Source organism: Rhinatrema bivittatum, unplaced genomic scaffold (assembly GCF_901001135.1).
Source record: "Rhinatrema bivittatum unplaced genomic scaffold, aRhiBiv1.1, whole genome shotgun sequence".
NCBI lineage: Eukaryota > Metazoa > Chordata > Amphibia > Gymnophiona > Rhinatrematidae > Rhinatrema > Rhinatrema bivittatum.
In genome coordinates this window covers 34,633-59,984 of record NW_021820411.1, presented here as the reverse complement: position 1 = coordinate 59,984, position 25,352 = coordinate 34,633, and the positions used below count along the sequence as shown (strand labels likewise).

Genomic DNA, 25,352 nt, shown 5'->3' with positions numbered 1-25,352 from the left:
CTCCCTTTAAAAAACACTTGCACGGAAATCTAAGTTGAAAGGAGTAACCCAGATCAATCACTCCTTGACGAAATTCAAGGAAACCTTTTCTTCTGGCTTGTGTTACTAATGCCAAATCTGAAAAAATCTTTATATTATTTTCTAGGAAATTGACTGGGAATTTTCTGAAATATGCTTTCATTTTTTTTATATAATGTGTTGAAATTAAAGTAACCAACAGCGTTCCTCTATCGAGGATTTCCAGCTCAGAATTTTCCAAGAAATGTGTCAAATTTCCTTGAAATTGCATGTTGGTTTGTCTGTTTGAGATTCTAGACTTTGGCAAAAAGTAACATGTGTTAATTGCTAGCATATCATCAGTTGAAAACCCCAGTCCTTCTTGAAGAAATTTTTTCAAGGTAACAAAAGGAATTTCACCCAGAATTCTTGGGAAATTAAGGAAACGAAGATTAAGATTTTTGGCATTATTTTCAAGCCGTTCAAGCCTTCTTGCCAGCATTTCTCTATCTTTAGCAATGACAGATTTAAACTCTTGGGTTTTATCTCTTTTCTCAAGTTCTACAACTCTGTCCAACACTTTATCCAGTTTTTCCTGAGTTTCTCTCAACTCTCATTGTTGTTTTAGGGTAGTTTGATCAAGTTTACGATTAATATTTCTCAGTTCCACGGTAAACCCAGCCATCATGTCCCACAAGCAGTCTAGGGTCACGACAGACAGTCTGGAGGGGGGGGGGCCCTCAACTTCTCCACTCCCAGCCCCTCCTTCAATACCTGCAGTGGACTGGGTTCCGGGTTCCATTGAACTCCCTATAACATTGGGAGCCACACTTTCAGTTGTTGAATCAACTCCGTTTCCCTCCAAGGTCACAGCGGTATCCGCAGATTGTATTATTCTGGAGGGGTTCTGCTGGAGCGGCATCTCCTCCGATGTTTCAGCTCCTATTCCGCGTCCGATAACGGAAGTGACCTCACTTCCCGGTCCCTCAGCAGTGCTCCCCCTGCCTTCTCAGTTCCGGATTCAGTGAAGCTTCCTCTGCTGGGACAGGTGTTTCTCCCAGGACACTCTGCCCATCAGGATCCTCTGTTGCCAGTACATTCCCAGGTATGGACATAAATTTGGTTATTTCCAGTTGTATCACTATGGGCAATGGTTCCGCAGGATATACCCTTACCTTGCCCTTCCTTTTTGCCGGCATAACTAAGTTTCAACAAATTTTTAGGAAACACCAAGCTCAGATCCTGCATATGCGGCCATTTTGAAATGCCCCCAATGAGTCACCTATAAATAATGGTTGACCCTCTTGAGATCCAGGATGGATCTTCTTGGGCACAACAAAATAAATGGAATAATCGCTCCATACTTTATTTATTTATTTATTTATTTATTCAATCTTATATACCGGCTTTCAAGTTCATTTCAAGGCGGTTTACATTGATTGAAGTTGCAGTAGCAACCTTCAAACACATATATACTAAAAACAAAACATGGTACATGACTAAAATACATTAAAACCAAAAGCTAGCTGACTAAAAATATATTAAACTAAACCCTTTCAAATCCCAACAATTCTGCCACATCTTCCCAGGTACCCCCCTTCCCTCCACCCATCCATCTACCCTCCTCCCCTCCACCCACCCATCTCCCCTCCTTCCCTTTCTTGAGATGTGGGCACAGAAACCACATCCCTCAGCCTGTGGAGCCTTTGAAGCATTAATTCCATTGCCTGCTTCTTCTGTGGGGAGAGACAAGGGGACACCATGAACACATCCCAAGGAATACTGTGAAATTCCAGTGCATATCCTTCTCGTATCACCTCCAGGACTCACTGGTCTGACATGATCTTGACCCACCTCTGATAAAAGTGAGACACACACGTCCCCCAATTTCCTGTTCTGGAAGGTGGGTCAGCAAACCTTCATTGGGAAGTTCGGGAAGGTCTGCCACCTGAGCCCGCTCCTCTTGGACTGTTGGGGATGAAAAGAATGAGACCTACTGAAAGGCAGAGTCCACTGAAAGCTCGTCCCTCTGTAGGGATGAAAACATCTGGAACCCCGAAGACGACCCCTCATATCAAAGGGTGCTGTAACTGCTTCTTATCCTCCAGCAACCGAGGAACCAGAGACTCGTCCACTTACTGGCCAGTTTCTCCAACTTGCTCCCAAACGAGTGAGCCTTTAAAGGGCATTTTGGTAAGATTGGCTTTGGAGGCTACATCAGCTGACCAATTTCGCAATCAGAGTTGACGCCTGGTCGCTATCTTCAAAGCCACTCCTCTGGCCAAGGTACGGACCAAATCACAGCCAGGTGTCTGCTTAAAAAAAAAAAAAAAAAAAAAAAAAGAGGCAGCAGCTCCATAACCTCTCTGGAATTCCCTCCAGACTCAACAACTTGAGAGAGAAGCAGATGAGATCTCAACACTAGGGTGCAACAGGAAACAATCTGTAAAGTCATTGCCACCGCCTCAAAGGCTTGCTTAAGAGCCTCAATCCTTCTAGCATGTACATCCTTCAAGGCTGCTCCTTCCTCTACAGGGATAGCTGCTTAAAAATGGAACATACCAGAGCATCCACTTTGGGAAAATGCAAATGCTCTCTCACAGCTGGATCCAGAGAGTACAGGCCTTCCAATGTCCGACCCCTTTTAAAATTTGCCTCTGGGGCATCCCATTCCAGATCAATCAATTCCTGAATGGCATCCATCACAGGTTAAAAAGCAAGAGGCTTGGTTAGGTTCCCCCATTGGGACAGATCCAAGATGGCACTGGTAGCATGGTGGGTTTGAGCGTCCTTCTTACCGTGCGCCTTTACTTGCAAAACATTGCCTCACTCAGCCCGCAAGAGAAGAGCCAAGGAGCGTCAGGTCTCTGATGCGACAGGGGTTACTCCAACTGTGGGCCCGATAGATGCTCACATTCGCCATAGGATGGAAATGGGGGAAGAGTGTTCGCTGAGCGTTAGGAGGGAAGAGGAGTCCTCCGACGCTCTTGAATTAATGACATCACTTGGAGAGAGTGCCACCGGTAAACCCAGCCGCAAGGCTCCTGAGAAGTCCCAGGACTATCCGAAAGTGTTGGCCCGATGGAATCCCCCACGAGGTAAGACATCCACCAGGAATATCCTGCGGCCCGAAATTACAACCAGGGACCTGGCGAAACTTCCACCGGAGATGCAATTGAGGGGCCTGGAGAGAACCACACTGAGGTTTCCCCGTTACAACTTAAAGCACTGGTAAGGCCACAAACCTTTTCCTTAGAGCTTATTTGGGAAGCTATAAATGACTTGAATAAGAATATGGGAATACAAATTGCTGCATTATTGAAAACAGTGAATGATACAAAGATAAGTATTGAAAAATTGGAAGTGGAAAATCTTCAAATAAAAGGAGAACTGGCAAATGTAAAGGCTGATTTGGGAAAAGTAAATGACATGCAATGTGCTTTAATAAAGGAGAATCAGGTCTTACAAGTCAAGATGGAAAATCTGGAAAACATTTCAAGAAATTCGAACATTCGCTGTATAAATTTTCCTAAACTTCCTACCCAAACACCAATGCAGATTTGGAGAAGATATTTGATGGAGGTTTTAAATTTACCTAAGGCAACAGTACCAAAATTTCCAAATTTATTTATTTAAACATTTTTATATACCGGCATTAGTTGTGGACATCATGCCGGTTTACAGTAAAACTGGTTAAGCTTAGAAATTACATTTTAACAGGGGAGTCAAAACTGGGAGAGGGGGTAAGAGATAGTTAGGAAAGGACAGAATAACAAAAACGTGTTTCCTCAAATTGAGGGGAGAAAGTAGGTAATTGTATTACCTACCTCTGTTGAAGACCTCCAAATTAAGGAATGAAGAAAATATTCAAATGCAAGAATTGTAATTGCCCCAAGAAGCAAGTCTTAATGTATCTGAGATATTGGAACAAACAAAGACTAACTTAGTGAAGCCTTCAACACTATTGGTGACATTTATGCTTGAGTCTGACAGACTGGGTATTTAGGAAATATTTCTTAAACAGGCTTACGGAGTTCTTGGGCTGTAAGGTCCAGATGTTTCCAGACTTATCTTCATGATCCCAAAAGCGCAGGAAACAGTTTTTGCTGTTAAAACCGCAAGTATTGTAACTTGGGATGTATTTTATTTTGAAATTCCCATGCAAATGCTTAATAAAGTTTAATGGTAATACGTATATATTTACCCAGCCTTCACAATTAACAGTTTATAGTCACCAAGGGAAAACCAGGCTTGAGCTCTAACACCAGGAACCACATAATGCGCTCTTTTTATGTGAAGAAATCTCTCTAAAGATAGTCACCATTCTATAGCTAAAATTGCCTGTTTTATATGTTGAATTACATATATAATACCTGAAATTGTGTAAACTTGGATGAATATTGTGGGCTTGTTAGACAGGTTTGGAAGTTTAAAATTCCTGTAAAATGTTTAATTTTTTTTCTTTTCTGATACCTATAATTTGACTTAAGTAATGTGTTGCTTGATGTTTAAATTTGTAAAAGCAATAAATAGATAAAGAAAAAAAAAAACCAAGAGGCTTTAAGTAAGGAAACCAAAATGGGATTCTTCCTCGGCTCTGACATAGCATCCAAACCAGGGACACCCAGCTGTTTCAAGATCTGAGAAATCAGGGCTGGCAGATCATCTCTATGAAAGAACTGCAACATGGTTCAATACGGATCCATCCCTGGAGGATTTTCCCCATCTTCCAGGGAATCAGGATCAACCTCATCTTCAGTGCGATCCGGATTTCAGTTGGGAACATCTGCAGGGAGCCGAGACGAGCTCCAGCACTTATGCATAGGGCTGGAAGGAGGAGCCATTGACTGAGGGTCTACCGGACAGGAATGGGGGAAACGGAGGACTGTGCCTGAAGAAAGGCTTGTAAGCCTTGAAAAAATTCCACCCAAGAAAAAGCAGCTGGGTCCAGACCAAGCCCAGAAGGAAATGGAACGGGTCCCACAGAACTGCCCTCGCCAGCGGAGGAACCACCCAAGGGGAAACAAAGATCTGGCGTTCCCCCAGTCAAGGCTGTGTCCAACCCATCATCAGAATGGGAAGAGCCAGGCTTAGCAAAATCAGAGGAAGACAACTCTCGCTGAGCATCTGAGAAGCATAGACACAGGTTAGAAAGCCAGGTCAAGCTGAGAAACCCCAAATATGACAGGCAACACAAATAGGAAGATGCCCAGGCTTCTTGCTTACTGGCACCATCACAGTGGTAAACGTTCATCAGAACGGCTCATGCACAAAAAGCAAGCACCTAGAAAAAAAAAGCATGGCAAGGCACATGCTCGTGTGCCAAGCTAAACGGGGGAAGCATGGCAAGGCACATGCTCGTGTGCCAAGCTAAACAGCGCCAAAAAACCAAGCGCACCGCGCACACCAACAGTCTGTATAGGGCAGAACACGCACAGGAGCATGCGAAAACTACCACTGCGGCCTACCACACGGCGTGCAAGGAAAAACTCTTCGTGTGGGGCCTAGCCCACCGGGGGCTGCTCAACCCGCCAGGCTGCCCAGTTCCCCAACCCCAACGGAAGCAAGAATGAACGTTCGGAATGCATGCCGAGCACGGAGACTGGAGGAAGTCCTGAAATCCCTCTGTCTCTGATTCAAAGGTAAAATTTTATTTTTTTTTTAAATACCTTTCCTGAGCTCAGTGCTTATTGGCCAAATACAGAGACTGTCTCTGGCTGGGGGGGGGGGGGGGGGAAGAGGGCATCTGCCGTCACCGCCGTGCTCGGCCCCCTGCACCCGCTGCATTTCAGCTGAACTAGCAGCCAAGTCCATGCTGGGAAACCCAGTTACCAGACCAAGGCACACCTCTGAGAAATCACGGAAATTCTCTCAGGAATTCTCAACTGGGGGAGGGACCTTTAGGTATCACCGCAGGAGAGTGAGGCTCTCTTTTCCTTAATTTGGAAAGGAAAATTGATTCTTACCTGCTAATTTTCATTCCTGTAGTACCACGTATCAGTCCAGACTGCTGCATGATGCCTCCCTTTCAGCAGATGGGAGACAGAGAAAAACCTAAAGGGCACCCCCTCTAGGTACGGTGTGCCACTTGCAATCCTTCAGTATAACCAATACCATAGCAGAAGAACAAATTTTAAACAAACGGCTCGATCAAACTGGATAAGAAAAACTATGTACATATCAAGAGTAGTCTGAAAACTGCAATCACAATTGTAACCTTCTTCCAAATGTAAAGGAAAAAAACAAGCGGACTCTTAATGCAGAACACCCGATGGGCAGGCATCTGGACTGATCTGTGGTACTACAGGAACGAAAATTAGCAGGTAAGAACCAATTTTCCTTCCCCTGTACGTACCCGGATCAGTCCAAACTGTTGGGATGTACCTAAGCTTCCCTAAATGGGCTGGGACCTAGAGAGTCCCGCTCAAAGACACTGCTCCCAAAACAGTCAACCTCCGACGCCCATACATCCAGACGGTAATGTTTGGCAAAGGTATGCAGAGACTTCCAAGTTGCCACCCTGCAAATTTCTTGCAGCAAAACCAACTGGCTCGCTGCCCAGGAAGCAGCTTGTGACCAAATCGAATGAGCTTTGAGACTATCCGGAACCAGCCGCCAGCAGTAGATATATGCCAACGCTATAGCCTCTTTCAACTAGCAGGCGATGGTAGTCTTAGACACCTTATGCCCTTTCATGGGACCACTCCATAGATCAAAGATGATCTGAAACCCTAAACTCATTGGTGACCTCCAGGTAATGCAAGAGAACCCGCCTAACATCCAACCGCCTCAATTCTCGAGCATGAGGAGTATCTCGATCCAAACCTGGAAACTCCGGTAATTGCGCAGACTGATTCAAGTGGAAAGCAGAGACGACCTTCGGAAGAAAAGATGGCACCATTCGAAGTGACACCCCAGAATCAGAAAAACGCAGAAAGGGTTCTCGGCAGGAAAGGGCCTGAATCTCCAAGACCCTCCTGGTGGAGCAAATAGCTATCAAAAACACCATCTTGAGTATCAAATCCTTCAAAGTCGCCTTTTTAGATGTTCAAACGGAAGCTCACACAACACCTGGAGCACCAAATTCAGACTCCACGAGGGACACACAGCATGGACTGGAGGGTTTAAGTGCTTCGCTCCTCTGGGAAAGCATACCACATCGGGGTGGGCCACCAGAGATGCCCTCTGAATTTTGCCACGAAGACAGCCCGAGGCCGAAACCTGTACCCTGAGGGAACTATAAGATAATCCCTCGCCTAGGCCCTCTTATAAAAAGGCCAGGATGTGTGGTATGGAAGCGTGACTAGGAAGGATCCCTCGCCCACTACACCAAGAATCAAAGACCTTCCACACCCTGACATAGGTGAGAGAAGTAGAGGTTTTCCTTGCCCGTAGAAGAGTAGAGGTGACCGCATCAAGATAGCCTTTCTTCCTTAATTGCCTCCTCTCATAAGCCAGGCCGCTAGACAAAAGCGAGCTGCCTGGTCGAAAAACACTGGTCCCTGTATCATCAGAAGATGACTCAAGCATATCGGACATTCCACCACCAGATTGACTAGGTCTGCAAACCATGGCCTCTGGGGCCACTCTGGAGCAACGAGGATGACCATCTGTCTGTCTCAGAATCTTTCCCACAAGCGGCCATGGAGGAAACACAAAGCAGAACGTCGTGGAGCAAGGAAGTACTAAGGCATCCACCCCTTCTGCTCCATGCTCCCTTCTGCGACTGAAAAATCTTGGGGCCTTCACATTTGCTCGAGTCACCATCAAGTCCAAATGGGGAGTCCCCCATAGACGAGAGAGAAGATACATTGCCTCCGCCAACAACTCCCGCTTTCCGGGATCCAGGCGCTGGCAGCTCAGGAAATCCACTTGGACGTTGTCGACCCCGGCAATGTGAGAGGCCGCCAAACGAACGAGATAGCGCTCCGCCCAGGCCATCAACTTGTCTGCCTCCCAGGCTACTGGACGACTTTTCGTTCCGCCTTGACGGTTGATTTATGCTACCATCGTTGCATTGTCGGACAAGACCCGTACAGCCTGATGATGGATGAGAGGAAGAAACTTCCACAATGCCAAGCGCACCGCTCTCGTTTCCAGATGATTGATGGACCTCGGTGCTTCCTGGTGCAGCCACTGGCCCTGGGCCGACTGAGATTGACAAACTGCGCCCCAACCAGAGAGGCTGGCTTCTGACATCACAATCACCCACTGAGGCACCGCCAAGTCCTCTCCATGCTGTAAATGGTCGAGGACTAGCCACCAATTGAAACTGCCCCTGGCGGGCTCCAGGAGAAGCAAGGGAATCTGGAAATCCTCAGACCCCAATGGGAAAGCAAAGCCCTCTGGCAAAGGTCTCATATGAGCGAAAGCCCAGGGGACCAACTCTAGAGTAGATGCCACAGAACCAAGAACCTGCAAGCAATCTCAGACCCTGGGCATTGGAAGGGACAAGAGATGATGAACTTGAGACATGCAAGATCAATTCGATCTTGCATGAGGAAGGCTTTGCCAACTCAGGTGTCTAACTGCACTCTCAAAAATCCAGGACCTGGGAAGAGATCAGCTGGCTCGTGGCATAACTGATGATCCAACCGAGAGAGTGGAGGCGGTGTAACACCTTGTGGACCGCCAACCTGCAAAGTTCCTCCGACTTCACACAAGTGAGCCAGTCATCCAAATATGGGTGAGCCAGCACCCCCTCCCGCCGAAGAGCTGCAGCCGCCACCACCACCACCATCGCCACCTTGGTGAATGTGCGGGGGGCCGTCGCCAAACTGAATGGGAGTTCCCGAAACAGAAAATGCCTCCCGAAGACCATGAAGCACAGGATCCGTTGATGATCTTTGTGGATCCCTATGTGCAGATATGCCTCCGTTAAGTCCAGAGAAGGCAAAAATTCTCCTTTATGCATGGCCGCATTGACCGAGTGAAGTCTCCATTCGAAAGCAAGGCACTCGCAGGGCTTTGGTCACCTTCTTCAAGTCTAGAATCAGCCGGAAGGAGCCTTCCTTCTTGGGAACCACGAAATAGACAATATCTGCCGGTCCTGCACTTGTCCGGGGGACAGAGAGAATCGCTCCAAGATCTTCCAGCCAAGGGAGGGTCTACCCCACAATCCGCTTCTTCACTGGGGAACCGCAAGGAGACACCAAAAACAGGTCTCGAAGAGGATGAGCAAAATCTAAAGTGTAACCGTGTTCTATGATGTTTAGAACCCACTGGTCTGATGTTATCTTGACCCACTCCTCGAGAAACAGAGAGAGCCACCCTCCTATCGGAGGAATGGGTCAGTGTTCTCTCATTGGGAGGACTTAGCTCCCGAGGATCCCTGGGAGACTCCGTCGCGGGAAGACTTACATCTGCGAAAGGAATGAGCCCAAGCCTGGGACCTTACAGAGGGCTGCCGCTGTCCAAAAGATGGTGCCTTGCTCTGGCGAAAACTGTGCCGACCATGAAAATGAGCATGGGATGGGCCAAAAGTCCTGGAGAGCCTAGGCTTGTCCTCAGGCAGCCTATACACCTTATTGCCTCCCGAGGACTTGATGAGCTTCTCTAAGTCATCCCCAAAGAGGAACATCCCCTTGAAAGGAAGTTCCCCCAGCTGAGATTTGGAGAAGACATCGGCCGACCAGTTGCGGAGCCACAGAAGCCTCCTGGCTGAAACCGCTGAGACCATCATCCAGGACGAGGTGTGGAGGAGGTCATACAAAGCATCTGCGCTGTACGCTACAGGAGACTCCAAGCGCTCCACCTGCTCCACTTCCAGAGGGGTCAAATCCTTGGCACTCAGAAGCTATTGGACCCAGTACAGGCTAGCTCGCTGCATCAGGCTACTGCATACAGCCGCCCTGACACAGAGCGCAGAGACCTCAAAAATCCTCTTAACAAGGACTGAGCTTTCTGTCCTGGAGATACTTCAAAGCCGCAGCTCTTGCCACCAAAATAATAGTTCTCTTCGTGACAGCCACTGAAGCGTCCACCTTGGGAATCTTGAGAAGCTGCAAGGACTCTTCAGGCAAAGGATAGAGTTTATCCATGGCCCTTCTGACCCACAGGCCCACTTCCGGAGTATCCCACTCTCGGAACATCAATTGTAAAAGCATTGGATGGAAAAGAAAAGTCCTAGCTGGAGCCCAAAGACCTAAGATAGGGTCCACTGTGTCGAGACCTGTAGACTCCAGGGAGGCCGGAATCCCCAGCTCGGCTAGGACATGAGGGATCATTGGATCAAGCTTGTCCCTGTGAAACAACCTGAGCAGCCGATCGTCATCTCAATCTGCAGGGGGAAGGTCTGGTGCCGCCATGTCCAGTGGATCCACGACCGGGGGTTCCAGCAGATCCAAGGCTCCGTTTTACACCATGCGGATATGATTGGCCTCCTGAGACTCAGATACCCTAGGAACCTTCAATGGAGGAGGGTCTACCAACAGCTGACCCCCTTGAATCCCCCTGCTGTCAAAGACTTGCCATATAGGCTTTGTGCAGTAAAAGCACAGTCTGGCGAAAAAGGGTGTTGGTCCTTTAAGCCCCCCCCCCCCCCAAGGACTCCTCCTCCCCTTTCTCCATTCCCTCCCCTACCCAGGGAAGTAACATTCCTCTGGTGAAACCTTTCTTGGAAAAAAAAATATATATAAATACAGATCGTTGGTTTAGGTCTCCCAGGCTCTGGAGGTGATTTTTGGGATTCCCTCTCTCACACACTCGCCGAGCCATGCCTCGAGCGTCCCACTGTTCGGCCTGTGGGGAGCCGACAACGTGGCTCTCCTGCGATAGCCTTTGCTCCTGATGTCTTCCCGGGGGGGAGGGAAGGGCGTCTGCTAGGGCCCACGGTGCGGGTGTTCAGCAGCCCGGTCACAAGTTGGCCTTCTCCGTTCCCGCAGAGTGCAGAAACAGCGGCCATTTTGAATCCCTTACTGGCCATGGAGGATCAGCTTACAGGGGGAGGGGGATTTTCCTTCTCCCCTGGGTGGGGACGGACCGCACCACTGGTATGCCCCCCAAATATCAACAGTCACCAGGCCTGGGAACAGGAGCAATCAGGGTCACTAACCCCTAAGCCCTACCTACAACCAGGGGGATGGTCCCACTAGGAGCTACCAACCCCCCCTGGGAAGAACGTACTCCTACCTGGTAAATTTTTTTTTTCTAATCCATTTGATAGAGCCGAAGATATCAATTTTAGATCTTTTTTTTTTTTTTTGAGAATAGTACTATAGGATCAGGACCGCAGGTTCTACTACCTTCATCTGCTGGAGACAGAGAAATACTGAAGGATCGCAGGTGGCACACCATACCTAGAGGGGGTGCCCTTCAAGTTTTTGTCTCCATCTGCTGGAAGGGAGGCATAACCCAGCAGTCTGGATTGATCCGGGTATATACAGGGAATTTCAAATTTCTCCTTCCAAAAGGCTCGAAGCAATCCCCATAAGGAGATGCATGTGCACCATCTGCTGGGGTCACTGCAGGGTTATATACACTGTGACATCAGCTTGCTCTGTCTCCATCTGCTAGCAGGGGAACATAAAACCCACTAGTCCTGAGTTCACCTGTCTACATGCCGGGCCTCTCTTTTCTTATATGAGCAAGTTTATTCACCCACCATCACTTAATTGTACGTTTGAGGTTTATAACAGCATTTATGCAAATGTGTGCTACATGCACACACACATCTGCTGATTTTTATGCACGCAACTTTGAAAATTCACCTGAACACACATATGGATTACGCTTCTAAAACTAAATACAAAACATAAGCATAATAAAATCATTAAATATAAGCAGCTAAAATAACAAATGTGTTTGATGTAGATATTATGTTTTCGTTTATATGTGCTAAAAAAAAAAAAGCCATCTAAATAAAGCACACATCGCAAGGAAAGTGAGACTGAGCATAGAAACCTGAAAAAAACACGCCTCATGCTAGGGAAAAATTTGAAAGAATATTGTTGGCATCAGCTAAGCAACAACAACAACCCCAAGACCACTGTAACCAAAAATTTGAGCCAAGACTTAGCCATCTTCTTTAAGAACAAAATTTCAAAAATTACTGATGCCTTCAACACCCCATCAATCATAGAAAAGCAAACTTTAATAAACATAAGTCTTTGGCTTGAATTCAATCCTATCACCAGCTTGGAAACAGAGAAAATGCTGAAAAAAATAAACCCTGCACGTCATGACATGGACACCATCCCGACCCGAGCATTAAAGGAAATCGCTCATCCCATAGCCCCAACAATAGCAGCAATCATCAACAAATCTCTTATGGAGGGTGAGCTTCCTACCAAACTAAAAATCGCTACAGTCACGCCACTACTAAAGAAAAAAAACCTCAACCCAGGAAGTATTTGTTCACGGAGAGGGTGGTGGATGCCTGGAATGCCCTTCCGGAGGAAGTGGTGAAGACCAGAACTGTGAAAGACTTCAAAGGGGCGTGGGATAAACACTGCGGATCCATAAAGTCAAGAGGCCGCCAATGAAGAGTGGGTGACTCGCCAGAATGATGGCTATTGACACAATACCCTTATTAAATAAACATACACATGCTTACTGTGACTCCTACATCGCTCTAAGCTTCAACAGCAAGAGGTAATGGAAAAAAGGATTTGCACTCACAAAGAGGGGAGTAGCTGGCTTGTTACGGCGGTTACTACCCCAAACCAAATGTGCCTGATACTTCACTTTCAATGCATATACAGCATAGCTCTCTGCTTCAATGACAGGGGAGAAGAATAACTGATACTTCACACATCCAGCAGAGCTCTCTGCTACAACGGCAAGGGAGAAGAAAAAGGGTTCGCACTCAAAAAGCGGAGAGTAGCTGGCTTGTTACGGCGGTTACTACCCCAAACCAAATGTGCCTGATACTTCACTTTCCATGCATATCCAGCATGGTTCTCTGCTTCATCGGCATGGGCGAAAGACTGATACATCACGCATTTCCAGCATAGCTCTCTGCTTCAATGGCAGGGGAAAAAAAAAAACAACAACCAAAAACAAAAACAAAAAACTGATGCTTCACGCATATCCTGCATAGCTTCAACGACAGGGGTGAAGAAAAAAAAAGGATTCGCAATCACAAAGCGAGGAGTAGCTGGCTTGTTACGGCGGTTACTACCCCAAACCAAATGTGCCTGATACTTCACTTTCAATGCATATCCAGCATGGCTCTCTGCTTCAACGGCAGGGGAGAAGAAAAAAAAAACAAAAAAACCAACAAGGGCTGTACAACATAGTCTAGGTAAAACAAATAAGCATGGGTGTAGCTTGCTTATCGTGGCGGTTACTGCCCCTACTACCCCTAACTAATCAAGCTAGATATTTCACTTGGATGCAGCTCCATCACTGCTCTCTACATTAATGGTGGGGGTGGAAGGGGAATAGAACAAGGAGCTAAGAGAAACAGATAAGAATGAGAGAAAAAATGTGTGAGGCTTGCTGGGCAGACTGGATGGGCCATTCGGTCTTCTTCTGCCGTCATTTCTATGTTTCTATTTAAACAATTACCGCCCAATCTCAAACCTGCCCCTCTTTGCTAAATTGACAGAGAAGGCGGTTCTGAAACAATTAAACGAACATCTTGACGACCACAAAATACTATTTCCCACACAACACGGTTTTAGAAAAAACCTCAGTACAGAAACCCTTCTACTCAATCTGACACCTTAAGAGGCTTTGATAAACTAGATCACCTTCTGATCCTCCTCGATCTGTCAGCAGCCTTTGACACAGTGGACCACAAAAGGCTTATTTCTAGCCTGGAATCCATCGGACTCGCTGGAAAAACCCTTAACTGGTTTACCTGTTTCCTTAAAAACAGGTTTTTCAAAGTCTCCTACAACAGCATTTCATCTGAGGCTATCCCTCTAGAAACACGAGTTCCTCAAGGGTCGGCTTTATCACCAATTCTCTTTAATATCTACCTTCTACCTTTATGCCATCTCCTAACAAGCTTTAACATCATTTTCTACATGTATGCTGATGACATACAACTTCTCATTCCTATAACTTCGTCTTTAGAAGAAGCAATGTCAAAAGCAGCCTCACACCTTGAAGCAATACGAAAGCTGCTAAACAACCTAAAATTATGTTTAAAATATGAGCAAAACAGAATGTATACTAATTGGAAGAAAACACTCTGGTATAACATCCATGCCACCCTTCCAATTTGACAACATTCGAATTCAACTTAAAGACAACGTTAAAGACCTTGGTATTTGGCTAGATAATGAGCTAAATTACAAAAAACACATCACAACAAGAACAAGAGAAGGCTTCCACAAAATTCAAATACTCAAACACCTAAAACCGCTGCTTCACCCCCAGGATTTCAGAACCGTTCTTCAAGCCCTCATCTTCTCCAGTTTGGACTACTGCAACTCCCTTCTAATAGGCCTTCCTAAATCAACCTTAAGACCGCTGCAGTTACTCCAAAATGCAGCTGCCAGAGTCCTGACTGGTAAAAGAAAATCCGACCACATATCCGCAGTACTCTACAACTTACAGTGGCTACCAGTTGAAAAAAGAATAGAGTACAAAGTCCTCACAATCTTACACAAGACAATTCATAAAGCAGACTACACTGCCCTGGACAACATTATACATCTACATAAATCACGTACAACAAGATCAACATATAAAATTCAGCTGGATGTTCCTTCACTACCTCAAGCCAAACTATCCTCCACAAGAAATACAGCCATCTCTATCGTCGGCCCAAAACTATGGAACTCATTACCTCTACACCTCAATTCGCAAGAAAACTTTAAATCTTTTAAAAAAGAACTTAAAGCTTGGCTATTCACACAGTCTTGCAATGGCTGCTCACCCAATGTCAGCAGAACATAAATCTTTTATCACATCCACTACATGTCCCATTTTATACCAACAATCCCCCTCCTATGACGACCGCCCCGACTCGCAGAAACCTTTTCTCGTTTTTTGATTCGGTCTCAACCGTCCCCCTTCAAGATTTGCATACAGTCATATATCTAATGTATAATATATTTATTGACTTTTTATTAAGTTATCATTCTGTTTCAATTTCTGTTATACTGTTATGAATTTAAATGTAACTGGTTTGTTATAATGTAAACCGGAGTGAAGGCAATGTCTGCTATACCTCGGTATATAAACGAATGCTAAATAAATAAATAAGAAAAATAAGCAGCAATTACACAGGAGCTGTGAGAACAATTTAGATTTCTGGACAAAGCAAACAATGTGATAGGCTTTATTTCATGTCACCACCTCCGCACACTTACCCTTTGGGGGAACCGTCCAAGAGAAAGGTCCAGGCACCAGTGATCCTACACAGACTACTCTTCATTCCCCACCTAAACATTACCAGCTGGGCTGCAAGAGAGCTGACTGAGCATAGGGATGGAGCTCCTCTAAGAAAATGCCATACTGGGTCAGACCAAGGGTCCATCAAGCCCAGCATCCTGTTTCCAACAGTGGCCAATCCAGGCCATAAGAACCTGGCAAGTACCCAAAAGCTAAGTCTATTCCATGTTACCATTGCTAATGGCAGTGGCTATTCTCTAAGTGAACTTGATAGCAGGTAATGGACTTCTCCTCCAAGAACTTATCCAATCCTTTTTTAAACACAGCTATACTAACTGTTCTAACCACATCCTCTGGCAACAAATTCCAGAGTTTAATTGTGCGTTGAGTAAAAAAGAACTTTCTCCGATTAGTTTTAAATGTGCCCCATGCTAACTTCATGGAGTGCCCCCTAGTCTATTATCCGAAAGAGTAAATAACCAATTCACATCTACCCGTTCTAGACCTCTCATGATTTTAAACATCTCTATCATATCCCCCCTCAGCCATCTGTTCTCCAAGCTGAAAAAGTCCTAACCTCTTTAGTCTTTCCTCATAGGGGAGCTGTTCCATTCCCCTTATCATTTTGGTAGCCCTTCTCTGTACCTTCTCCATCGCAATTATATTTTTTTTGAGATGCGGCGACCAGAATTGTACACAGTATTCAAGGTGCGGTCTCACCATGGAGCGATACAGAGGCATTATGATATTTTCCGTTTTATTCACCATTCCCTTTCTAATAATTCCCAACATTCTGTTTGCTTTTTTGACTGCCGCAGCACACTGAATTTCAATGTATTATCCACTATGACGCCTAGATCTCTTTCTTGGGTTGTAGCACCTAATATAGAACCCAACATTGTGTAATTATAGCATGGGTTATTTTTCCCTATATGCATCACCTTGCACTTATCCACATTAAATTTCATCTGCCATTTGGAAGCCCAATTTTCCAGTCTCACAAGGTCTTCCTGCAATTTATCACAATCTGCTTGTGATTTAACTACTCTGAACAATTTTGTGTCATCGGCAAATTTGATTATCTCACTCGTCGTATTTCTTTCCAGATCATTTATAAATATATTGAAAAGTAAGGGTCCCAATACAGATCCCTGAGGCACTCCACTGTCCACTCCCTTCCACTGAGAAAATTGTCCATTTAATCCTACTCTGTTTCCTGTCTTTTAGCCAGCTTGCAATCCACAAAAGGATATCGCCACCTATCCCAAGACTTTTTACTTTTCCTAGAAGCCTCTCATGAGGAACTTTGTCAAACGCCTTCTGAAAATCCAAGTACACTAGGAAGTACTAGTGTAGATGTAGTGTACTAGTGAAGTACACTACATCTACCAGCTCACCTTTATCCACATGTCTATTAACTCCTTCAAAAAAGTGAAGCATTTGTGAGGCAAGACTTGCCTTGGGTAAAGCCAGGCTGATTTTGTTCCATTAAACCATGTCTTTCTGTGATTTTGATGTTTAGAACACTTTCCACTATTTTCCCTGGCACTGAAGTCAGGCTAACCGGTCTGTAGTTTCCCGGATCGCCCCTGGAGCCCTTTTTAAATATTGGGGTTATATTTGCTATCCTCCAGTCTTCAGGTACAATTGATGTTTTTAATGACAGCTTACAAATTTTTACTAATAGGTCTGAAATTTCATTTTTTAGTTCCTTCAGAACTCTGGGGTGTATACCATCCGGTCCAGGTGATTTACTACTCTTCAGTTTGTCAATCAGGCCTACCACATCTTCTAGGTTCACCGTGATTTGATTCAGTCCATCTGAATCATTACCCATGAAAACCTTCTTCATTACGGGTACCTCCCCAACATCCTCTACAGTAAACACCGAAGCAAAGAAATCATTTAATCTTTCCGCGATGGCCTTATCTTCTCTAAGTGCCCCTTTAACCCCTCGATCATCTAACGGTCCAACTGACTCCCTCACAGGCTTTCTGCTTCGGATATATTTAAAAAAGTTTTTACTGTGAGTTTTTGCCTCTACAGCCAACTTCTTTTCAAATTCTCTCTTAGCCTGTCTTATCAGGAACCACAGGGGGTCAAAGCCATACATAGTGGAATATGGGCCACACAGCCAAACTTCCTATGCCAGAAAAGGTCAACTCAGCTTGTGCCCTTGGCTCATTCAGCCCTTCCAAGTCAATATTCCCAACAAGCAGTAACAAAGGTTTGCCTCCAGTGCAAAATTGTGCTCCTCCAATTCCCTCACTGATATAAAAAAAAAAAAAAAGTGGAGGAGAATTTTCATTGACTTGTGAGGAGAGGCTGAAGGAACTGAATATGATTACCCTGGAAGAGAGGAGGTGCAGGAGAGATACGACACAGATCTCCAGATACCTGAATGTTTTAAGGCACAGACACACAGGAAGTAGAACTTTACAATAGATTAATCTATGAACTCTACACCACAACAAACATAACTATAATACTATGTGTGATAAAACCACCCGTGTAAGTACCTTGGTATAACTGGTCATGAACTACTTCGCGAAATGTCTATGTCTAATGATATATTGTAACCGAACCTTTAACGGCACCTGTTAGAATGTACTATAGTACGCTTTTACCCTCATTAAATATGTGCCTACATGTAAACCGTTGCGATGGTACTTAACTTAGCAACGGTATAGAAAAGTTTTTAAATAAAATAAATAAATAATGATGCGTGTTCCTTAAAAGCAAACAGTAGAACTAGGGGTCACAATATGAAACTTCATGGGGAGACAACTTAGAACCAATGGTGGGAAATAATTCTTCACGGAGAAGGTGGTGGATCCCTGGAATGCCCTTCCAGAAGAGGTGGTGAACATAAAAGCCGTAAATAAATTCAAAAAGGCATGAGATGAACACTGGATTTCTAAAGGCTAGAATTAGAAATTAAGAAAAAGGTGCATGGGGGATGACCAGCATGGAGCAGCAGCTGCTACTTCTAACAGAAGGCATGAGGATTACTATCCTTAACCAATTAACAAATGATTTTAACTCAACTGCAGCATCACTTTCCTCTTTGACAGCGGTGGAGGGGAATAGGATTCAGAAGACAGCCAACACTGGGCTCTTACGGTTCGGGGTATTGATTTGCAGACATTAGGGAAAGAGTGCAGGACTGCTTCTATGGCGAAGTGCAAAAGCAAAGCACATATTGTATAAGTTAGCAGGAAGGCTGCTCACTCTGTAAAAATGCTAGAAATAATATTTTTGAGGGTTTGCTTGGTTTTGATTTTTAATATAATCACTACCCTTAACATAAAGCTTGGTGGTAACCTACATGAAACAGCAGTTATTCCCATAAGCAGCTTTCTAGGCAGACTGCATGGACCATTTGGTCATCTTCTGCCGTCATTACTATGTTATTGTGATAAATCTGAAGCAATATTCCAATGCGGCAAAACATCGATAGGTTCCCTAATGTTTAAAACTCACCGATGGTGGATACAGAAACTTGCTCAAGGTTACAGGCAGAACCCTCAAACTGCTTTCTACTTGCTCTGAGCAGCAGGCAGTTTGGGGTTCATAAGTAAGGGAAACAGTGTCAAGGGAGATGAGCAGAGCCAGTCCTAGTTTCAGTCCATTGCATTCAGGGAGATGTAGTCCTGCTTTTCTTAGGAAACATACTAAGGGGGAAAAAAATACATAAATCAGAGCTACATCTCTGTGCAAGCCAAGGAGTAAAACCAGGACTGGCTCCAGCTCGTCCACCTGGAGCTTACGATCACCTTTTGTAGGGCCTTTCCTCATAGCAAGGAAAAACACTCATGATTTCAAATTCTGCATTCCCTACATATAGAGATCATGAACAAAGGGAAAAAAATGTTTCAAAAACAGGAAAGGCTTGGCAGCTAGGTAAGAGTCACTGCGCCCAAAGACAGGTGTGCTCTTCAGGCAAAATCGGGTTCAAAAAAAGAGGAAGAAAAGGCCACGTATTTTAAGTTTCACTATTTTAATATCATGAAATAAAAGTACAAAAACTTTACAGGTGTCTTGTATTTATTACATGAACAGTTAACTTTTGCAATAAAACCTGCATCACCAGCTGCTCCGAGCTATAAATATGACCCACTCACCACCACCATTGCAACAGGTTTGTTTATGAAAATCGCAGAGGTAAAAGGTTTCATCACAAGTGAAAAGTATCCGTGTGCAACCGAAATCACTCCGACAGAGGCAGCCTGAATTTAAGACAGGTTTCACTCTTTAAGCAACTTTGCCAGAGTGTTAAGACATTTAAAATAGACGACCACTTGTCTAAGGAGCTGGAACGGGAGTCATGCCTGCATCACTGCAGATTAGTACCCAACGCAAAGATTGACTGCACGCGTGTGTACCGAGAAGGAGAAAGTGCAGTCTCGACACACCTTGTGCTTAATCTCTCACCGTTTCTGCTTTCTTCCTGCCAAGACAGGTCATGAATGACTCAACTCTATGTAAAGTGCATGAAAATCAGGAGCTGGCAATCTGTTGGTCAGTCATCACTTTTCCCCAAAAATCGGGAGCAAAATTGTTTGGTGGGAAAGACCATCAATGGATGCTGCCGAACGGGTAGCGGGCCAAGTAATAAAAAAAAAAAAAAAAAAAAATCTGGAAAAATAAAGGTTTGCACTCTGCTGTTCCAGCCATTAAAACAGCATCCTCATATGTACCTCTAACTGGTTAATCCTGCCAAGTGTGTGCAACACATAGTCATGGAAAAATCCAATCAAGCTTTCCTTTCCATGTCATACAGGCAGCTCACATTTCTAGACAGACTTCAGGTAACAGACGTTAATGACAAACTATAGGTCGGACCTTTTATTGGACATTAGCTGGGGTCCATGAAGATCAGGAAGCATGCATGAAACCAGTTTGAGCTGACAAATAAATAAAATGGGGTTTTATTGTTTTCAGATTACCTTCTTCTTCCCTCCCCACATTTCTTTCTTTTTCTTTTTTGGAAAGGAGCAAAATAACTCTGCCCTTTGGGGCGTGTGCTGGGGTTCTTTAAAACAGAAACAGAATGGTGGGGTTGGAAATCTGAACCACATTTAAAAATTGGCAGAACTATGCTTTGCTTTTAGAGGGGTCATCCTTGTTTCTTCTCTTTACATCCCAATTATACACTCTGGCCATATCTGAGGAAGAGAGTTAAGGAGTCAGCTTGGGCCCATGCCACGGGGAACTCTGCCCTGGCTGCCCTAGCCAGCTTAACCTCACATGCTTTCTCCCATCTCATCAGGGCAAAGCTCTGGCAGAGAATGCAACTGCAGAAAAAAAAAAGAGTTCTAGCAAATAAATCAGCATCATCTTACGGTGTTAATGGGAGAGAACATCCAAAGCGTGGCAGTGGAAGATCTGAGATTTGAACCCTGGCTTCCCTGGTTCTCAGCCCATTGCTCTAACCCTTTGGCCACTCCTCCTCCCCCCATCATTCCACAGACTAAATTACCAACAGCATACAGAGTCATTCAAGGGCAATTATCAAGCGCTTAAACACTGAATAAAGAGAACCAAAAAAAGAGAGACCGTTCTCTCCCAGGATCAGCCTGCTGCCTATGCAGTCCCACTCTCCATTCTTCCTCCCACCATCCCAGTTTGTGCGCTCACATAAATTATACATTCAAAATACTAGAACTACAAATTAAATTCAGGACTCCCAGCTTCGCCTTTCTTCCCATCCCAGTCAGGAATAAACAGCACAAATCTTAACACATTACCCAAGTCCCCGAGATACCACAGGAGATGAAAAAAAGGTCCCCTTGGAAGCAACCGAAATAGTAACAAAACAAGTTAACTGCTAACAGCTAAGCAAATTAATACTCCACTGTTTGCAATATATTTTGTTTTGTCATTGATTGTATAAGATGCTCAAGTGCACTTCTGTTGGGTTGTTCACTGAGCCAGTATAAAACATTTTAAGTAATTAAATAAGGGAGAAAAAGGCAGCATTCCGATCATCCTGGAATTGCACAGCCACCGACGCACTACTAAATCTGGTTTTCTGTATGGACCCTACAGCATGTCGTGACCTAACTCCTAGAAGCACCAAAACCCTGGGCATGGCAACAGCCTCCTGAGGCGGAGATGGCAGGACACTGCTGCCACCCCAGCTCACCCTCAAACTTTCTAGGCTGGTCAGTAGTAGTTGTTACAGGAGCAGACCCCTCCTGGCTCCAAGGCTGTGAGAGCACGGCAGCTGCTACTGGCCCAAGCCCAGTGAAAACACAAATCCCTTGTCTGGAGGCACCTAAGGAGATCCACTGGTCAACAACCTTCTCGAAAGGGACTAAGGGAATGCTCTCTATAGGAACAAGAAAAACAGCACGGAACACATCAGAAATGTAGATTTTTCTCTTCCCATCCTAAAAGGATACTGACTTCTGTTGTGGTGAACTGATCGCGAAGAAAATCCAAATCTTCTTCTGCAGAATCGAGGTTCCTTGTAGCTGTGGACAGATTTTTCTCTAACAGAGCCTGAGCCTCATCAATATCATATTCCAGCATCACATTAGCCTGGCAGAAACAAACAGAACTTTTTGGTGATGGCGCAAATGTGTTTTTACCTTTGCAAAGCCCTCCAGACAACAGAAGCATAGTGCAGGTATAAAAGCAAAAGGTTTTCTTTTTGGCAAATTGGTTAGGCCTGCACCGAGGGAGGAAATGGTGTCAGCAGTGTGATACCATACTTCATCTTTCCCCTATCTGATCCAGTTGTTTATTTCTCTTTTGTTTGTTTTCCAGCTTAATCCCCAGATTTGGCTAAGACTACAAAGAAATCTCTCTTCCCAAGCTACAGCCTTCTGAGTATTCTTACTAGCTGTGAAATTGCTTTTCCTTCAAAATTTCTTCCTATTTAAACTGCATACCCAGCATTGCTATGATCCTTTATTGCTGAGGAGGGCAGGATACAGCTCTCTCAGATGCATAATCTAATTTTGCTCTCATGTTGTTGCTAAATGTTACCCCTGTCCCATGGAGCAGACAAGCCTTCCTTCTCCAGCAGTCTCAGCCTCAATATTCCAGGGATGTTACTGTATCCCTGGTCATCTGCTCAGCACTAAATCCGATTCTAAGGTCTTCTGTTTTTAAATAATTCCATTACTGCCTGATCCCTAGAAGTGCTAAGAGCCCAAGTATACTTTTTGAACTGAGTTTGCATGAGCTTAGATTTATGCAGTAGTTTGTTTTTTTTTTACTTCTCTTATGAGAAGAATACTTTAATAAGACATAACTAATCATAACAAAATTAGCAAGTGACAAATGAAACACTGGCAAGTTACAGAACTAATTTCTAAAAATGCTGTTGTACTGCTAAACTAGATGCAAAATATATAATGAAATAATGTTACAAAGCGCAATGTACAATAGGAAATCTACATCGATAGACCCCACTTTTACTATGTAAACCAGTGTGATATGTACGATGAACATCGGCATAGAAAAATAAATAAATAAATAAATGTCTTCTGCTCAACAATGCTGGTATAAATGGCCATTTATTTTTACTTTACACTCATATTTTTAAATCATCCCTTCTCTGGTAAAGCTTGAGATGATTTACTGTAGCAAAATCAAAATGAATTTCACAAATAAAACCGCATATAAAGTTATCAATGGAGAAATTACTTACCAGATAATTTCGTTTTCCTTAGTGTAGACAGATGGTCTCAGGATCAATGGGTGTAGTGTACTCCTGATAGCAGATGGGAGACTTGAGTCCGATTTCAATCTCACGGCAGCACCAGTACATATACCCGTGCAGGAAGCTTAGCTCTTCAGTATTCTCCTTGATAAGCAATTGTGGATATATGTGTGCTCTAATAGCTTGATTAACTTGATTAACTAGGACTGGTTCAACTGATTTCCAATTGGAGACCGCCAGTGCACTCTATCGGATAACGCAGACACCTGGCAACTATGGGTGTCTTGAACTAGGGGTAATACCTGGCTTACCCGTGCTTGTCTTTCTCTCAGGGATTGTCACCCGAGGTTTCCTGATTTTGGGGCAGCCGTGGGCGGGATGCAGAGTCCATCTGTCTACACTAAGGAAAATGAAATTATCAGGTAAGTAATTTCTCCATTTCCTAGCGTGTAGCAGGTGGACCCAGGACCAATGGGATGTTCAAAAGCTACTCCTGAACCGGGTGGGAGGCTGCCTGTGGCCCATTTAGTACTGCCCTAGCAAATGATGTGTCCTCCTGGGCCTGGACATCCAGGCGGTAGAACCTGGAGAAGGTATGTATGGAGGACCACATCGCCGCCCGACAGATCTTGGCAGGTTCAGCCCAGGACACTGCCTGGGCCCTTGTGGAATGTGCCTTGACTTGTAGAGACGGAGGCTTCCCTGCCTCTACGTAGGCCGCCTTGATTACTTCTTTGATTCAGCGGACTATGGTTGCCCGCGAGGCCGCTTCCCCTTGTTTCTTACCACTGTGAAGGATGAATAGGTGATCAGTCTTTTATACTGATTCTGATCTTTCCAGGTATTGGACTAGGAGTCTGCCGACATTTAGGTGGCGAAGATGGCATGAGTCTTCAGAGTCCTTACGTTCGACTGAAGATGGTAGAGATATGGTTTGGTTGAGATGAAATTGAGAAACCACCTTCGGAAGAAAAGAGGAGACCATGCATAGTTGTATGGATGCCGGTGTGAACCTGAGGAACGATTCTCGACAAGGATAGGGCTTGAAGCTCGGAGATGCAATGGGCTGAACATATTGCCACTAGGAATGCAGTCTTCAAAGTCAGTAGCTGTAGTGACAGACGCGAGTAGGTCTGAAGGAAGCTCCCGCTAGGAAGTCTAGTACTAGACTGAGATTCCATAGGGGCACTGGCCACTTAGGTGGTTTGTTGACCCCTCTCAGGAAGCAGGAAACATTTGGATGAGTTGATAGACTGATGCCATCCACTTTGGCTCTGAAGCAGGCCAGCGTGGCCACCTGAACCTTGAGGGAGTTGAGGAACAACCCCTTCTTCAAGCCGTCCTGCAGAAATTCCAGGATCATGGGGATTTTGACCATCCGTGGAAGGATCTCGCGGTCCTCACACCAGGCTTCAAATAGTCTCCATATTCGTATGTAAGCTAGAGACGTGGAAAACTTGCGTGCTCGGAGCAAGGTGTCAATCACTGCCTTACAGTATCCACTTTTCTTCAAGCGAGTCCTCTCAATGGTCAGACCGTAAGAGAGAATCTAGTTGGATCTTCGTGGAGGATTGGTCCTTGCCAGAGAAGGTCCCTGTGTGGAGGTAGGCACAGAGGGTTCCCCGCAAGAAGTCTTCGCATGTCCACGTACCATGGCCTTCTTAGCCAGTCCGGGGCCACTAGAAGTACTAGCCCCCTGTGGTGTTCTATCTTGCGGATGATCCCGCCCAGTAGTAGCCATGAGGGAAAAGCGTACAGCAGGTCTTCCTGTGGCCAGGTCTGGACGAGGCCTCGTGACTGCAGTTCTCGTCCCGGGTTGCCAGGAGATCCATGGCTGGGTTCCCCAGTGGTTTACTATCAACTGGAAGGCTGTGGTCGACAGCGTCCATTCCCCTGGGTCTAGACTCTCTCTGCTGAGGTAGACCGCAATGACGTTGTCTTTTCCCGCGATGTGGGCAGCTGAGATCCCTTGCAGGTTTGCTTCCGCCCACGCCATTAGGGGGTCTATTTCCAGGGACACCTGTTGGCTTCTGGTTCCTCCCTGGTGGTTGATGTAGGCAACTGTTGTGGCGTTGTCTGACATGACTGACAGATTCGCCCTGGAATCTGTGACTGAATTGTAGGCAGGCTAGCCTGACTGCTTGGGCTTCCAGTTGATTTATGTTCCATATCGACTCGTCCTTGTCCCACTGCTCCTGGGCCGTTAGATCCTGGCAGTGGGCTCCCCACCCACGCAGGCTCGCATCCGTGGTGAGCAAGATCCAGGTCGGTGGGGATAGTCTTACTCCCTTGCTCAGATGGTCTTCCTGTAGTCACCATTGGAGCTGGGTCTGAACCTCTGCTGGTAGCTGGAGGCGGATGGAATAGTTATGGGACATCGGATTCCATTGTG

The 25,352-nt window shown here is 45.2% G+C and overlaps 1 protein-coding gene across 2 annotated transcripts in view; it reads right to left on the bottom strand.

The window, feature by feature from the left end:
- Positions 1–19,266: 19,266 nt before the first annotated feature.
- The window catches only part of VBP1 (VHL binding protein 1), a 37,634-nt gene continuing 31,548 nt past the window's right edge, over positions 19,267–25,352 (bottom strand). For both annotated transcript variants that reach the window (XM_029586045.1, XM_029586046.1), the window contains exons 5-6: positions 21,693–21,831; positions 19,267–20,453 (exon numbers count right to left, since the gene is read on the bottom strand). In XM_029586045.1, the coding sequence (XP_029441905.1) occupies positions 20,383–20,453; positions 21,693–21,831 (210 nt within the window). In that variant the 3' untranslated portion in view covers positions 19,267–20,382. The remainder of the gene's footprint in view (positions 20,454–21,692; positions 21,832–25,352) is intronic.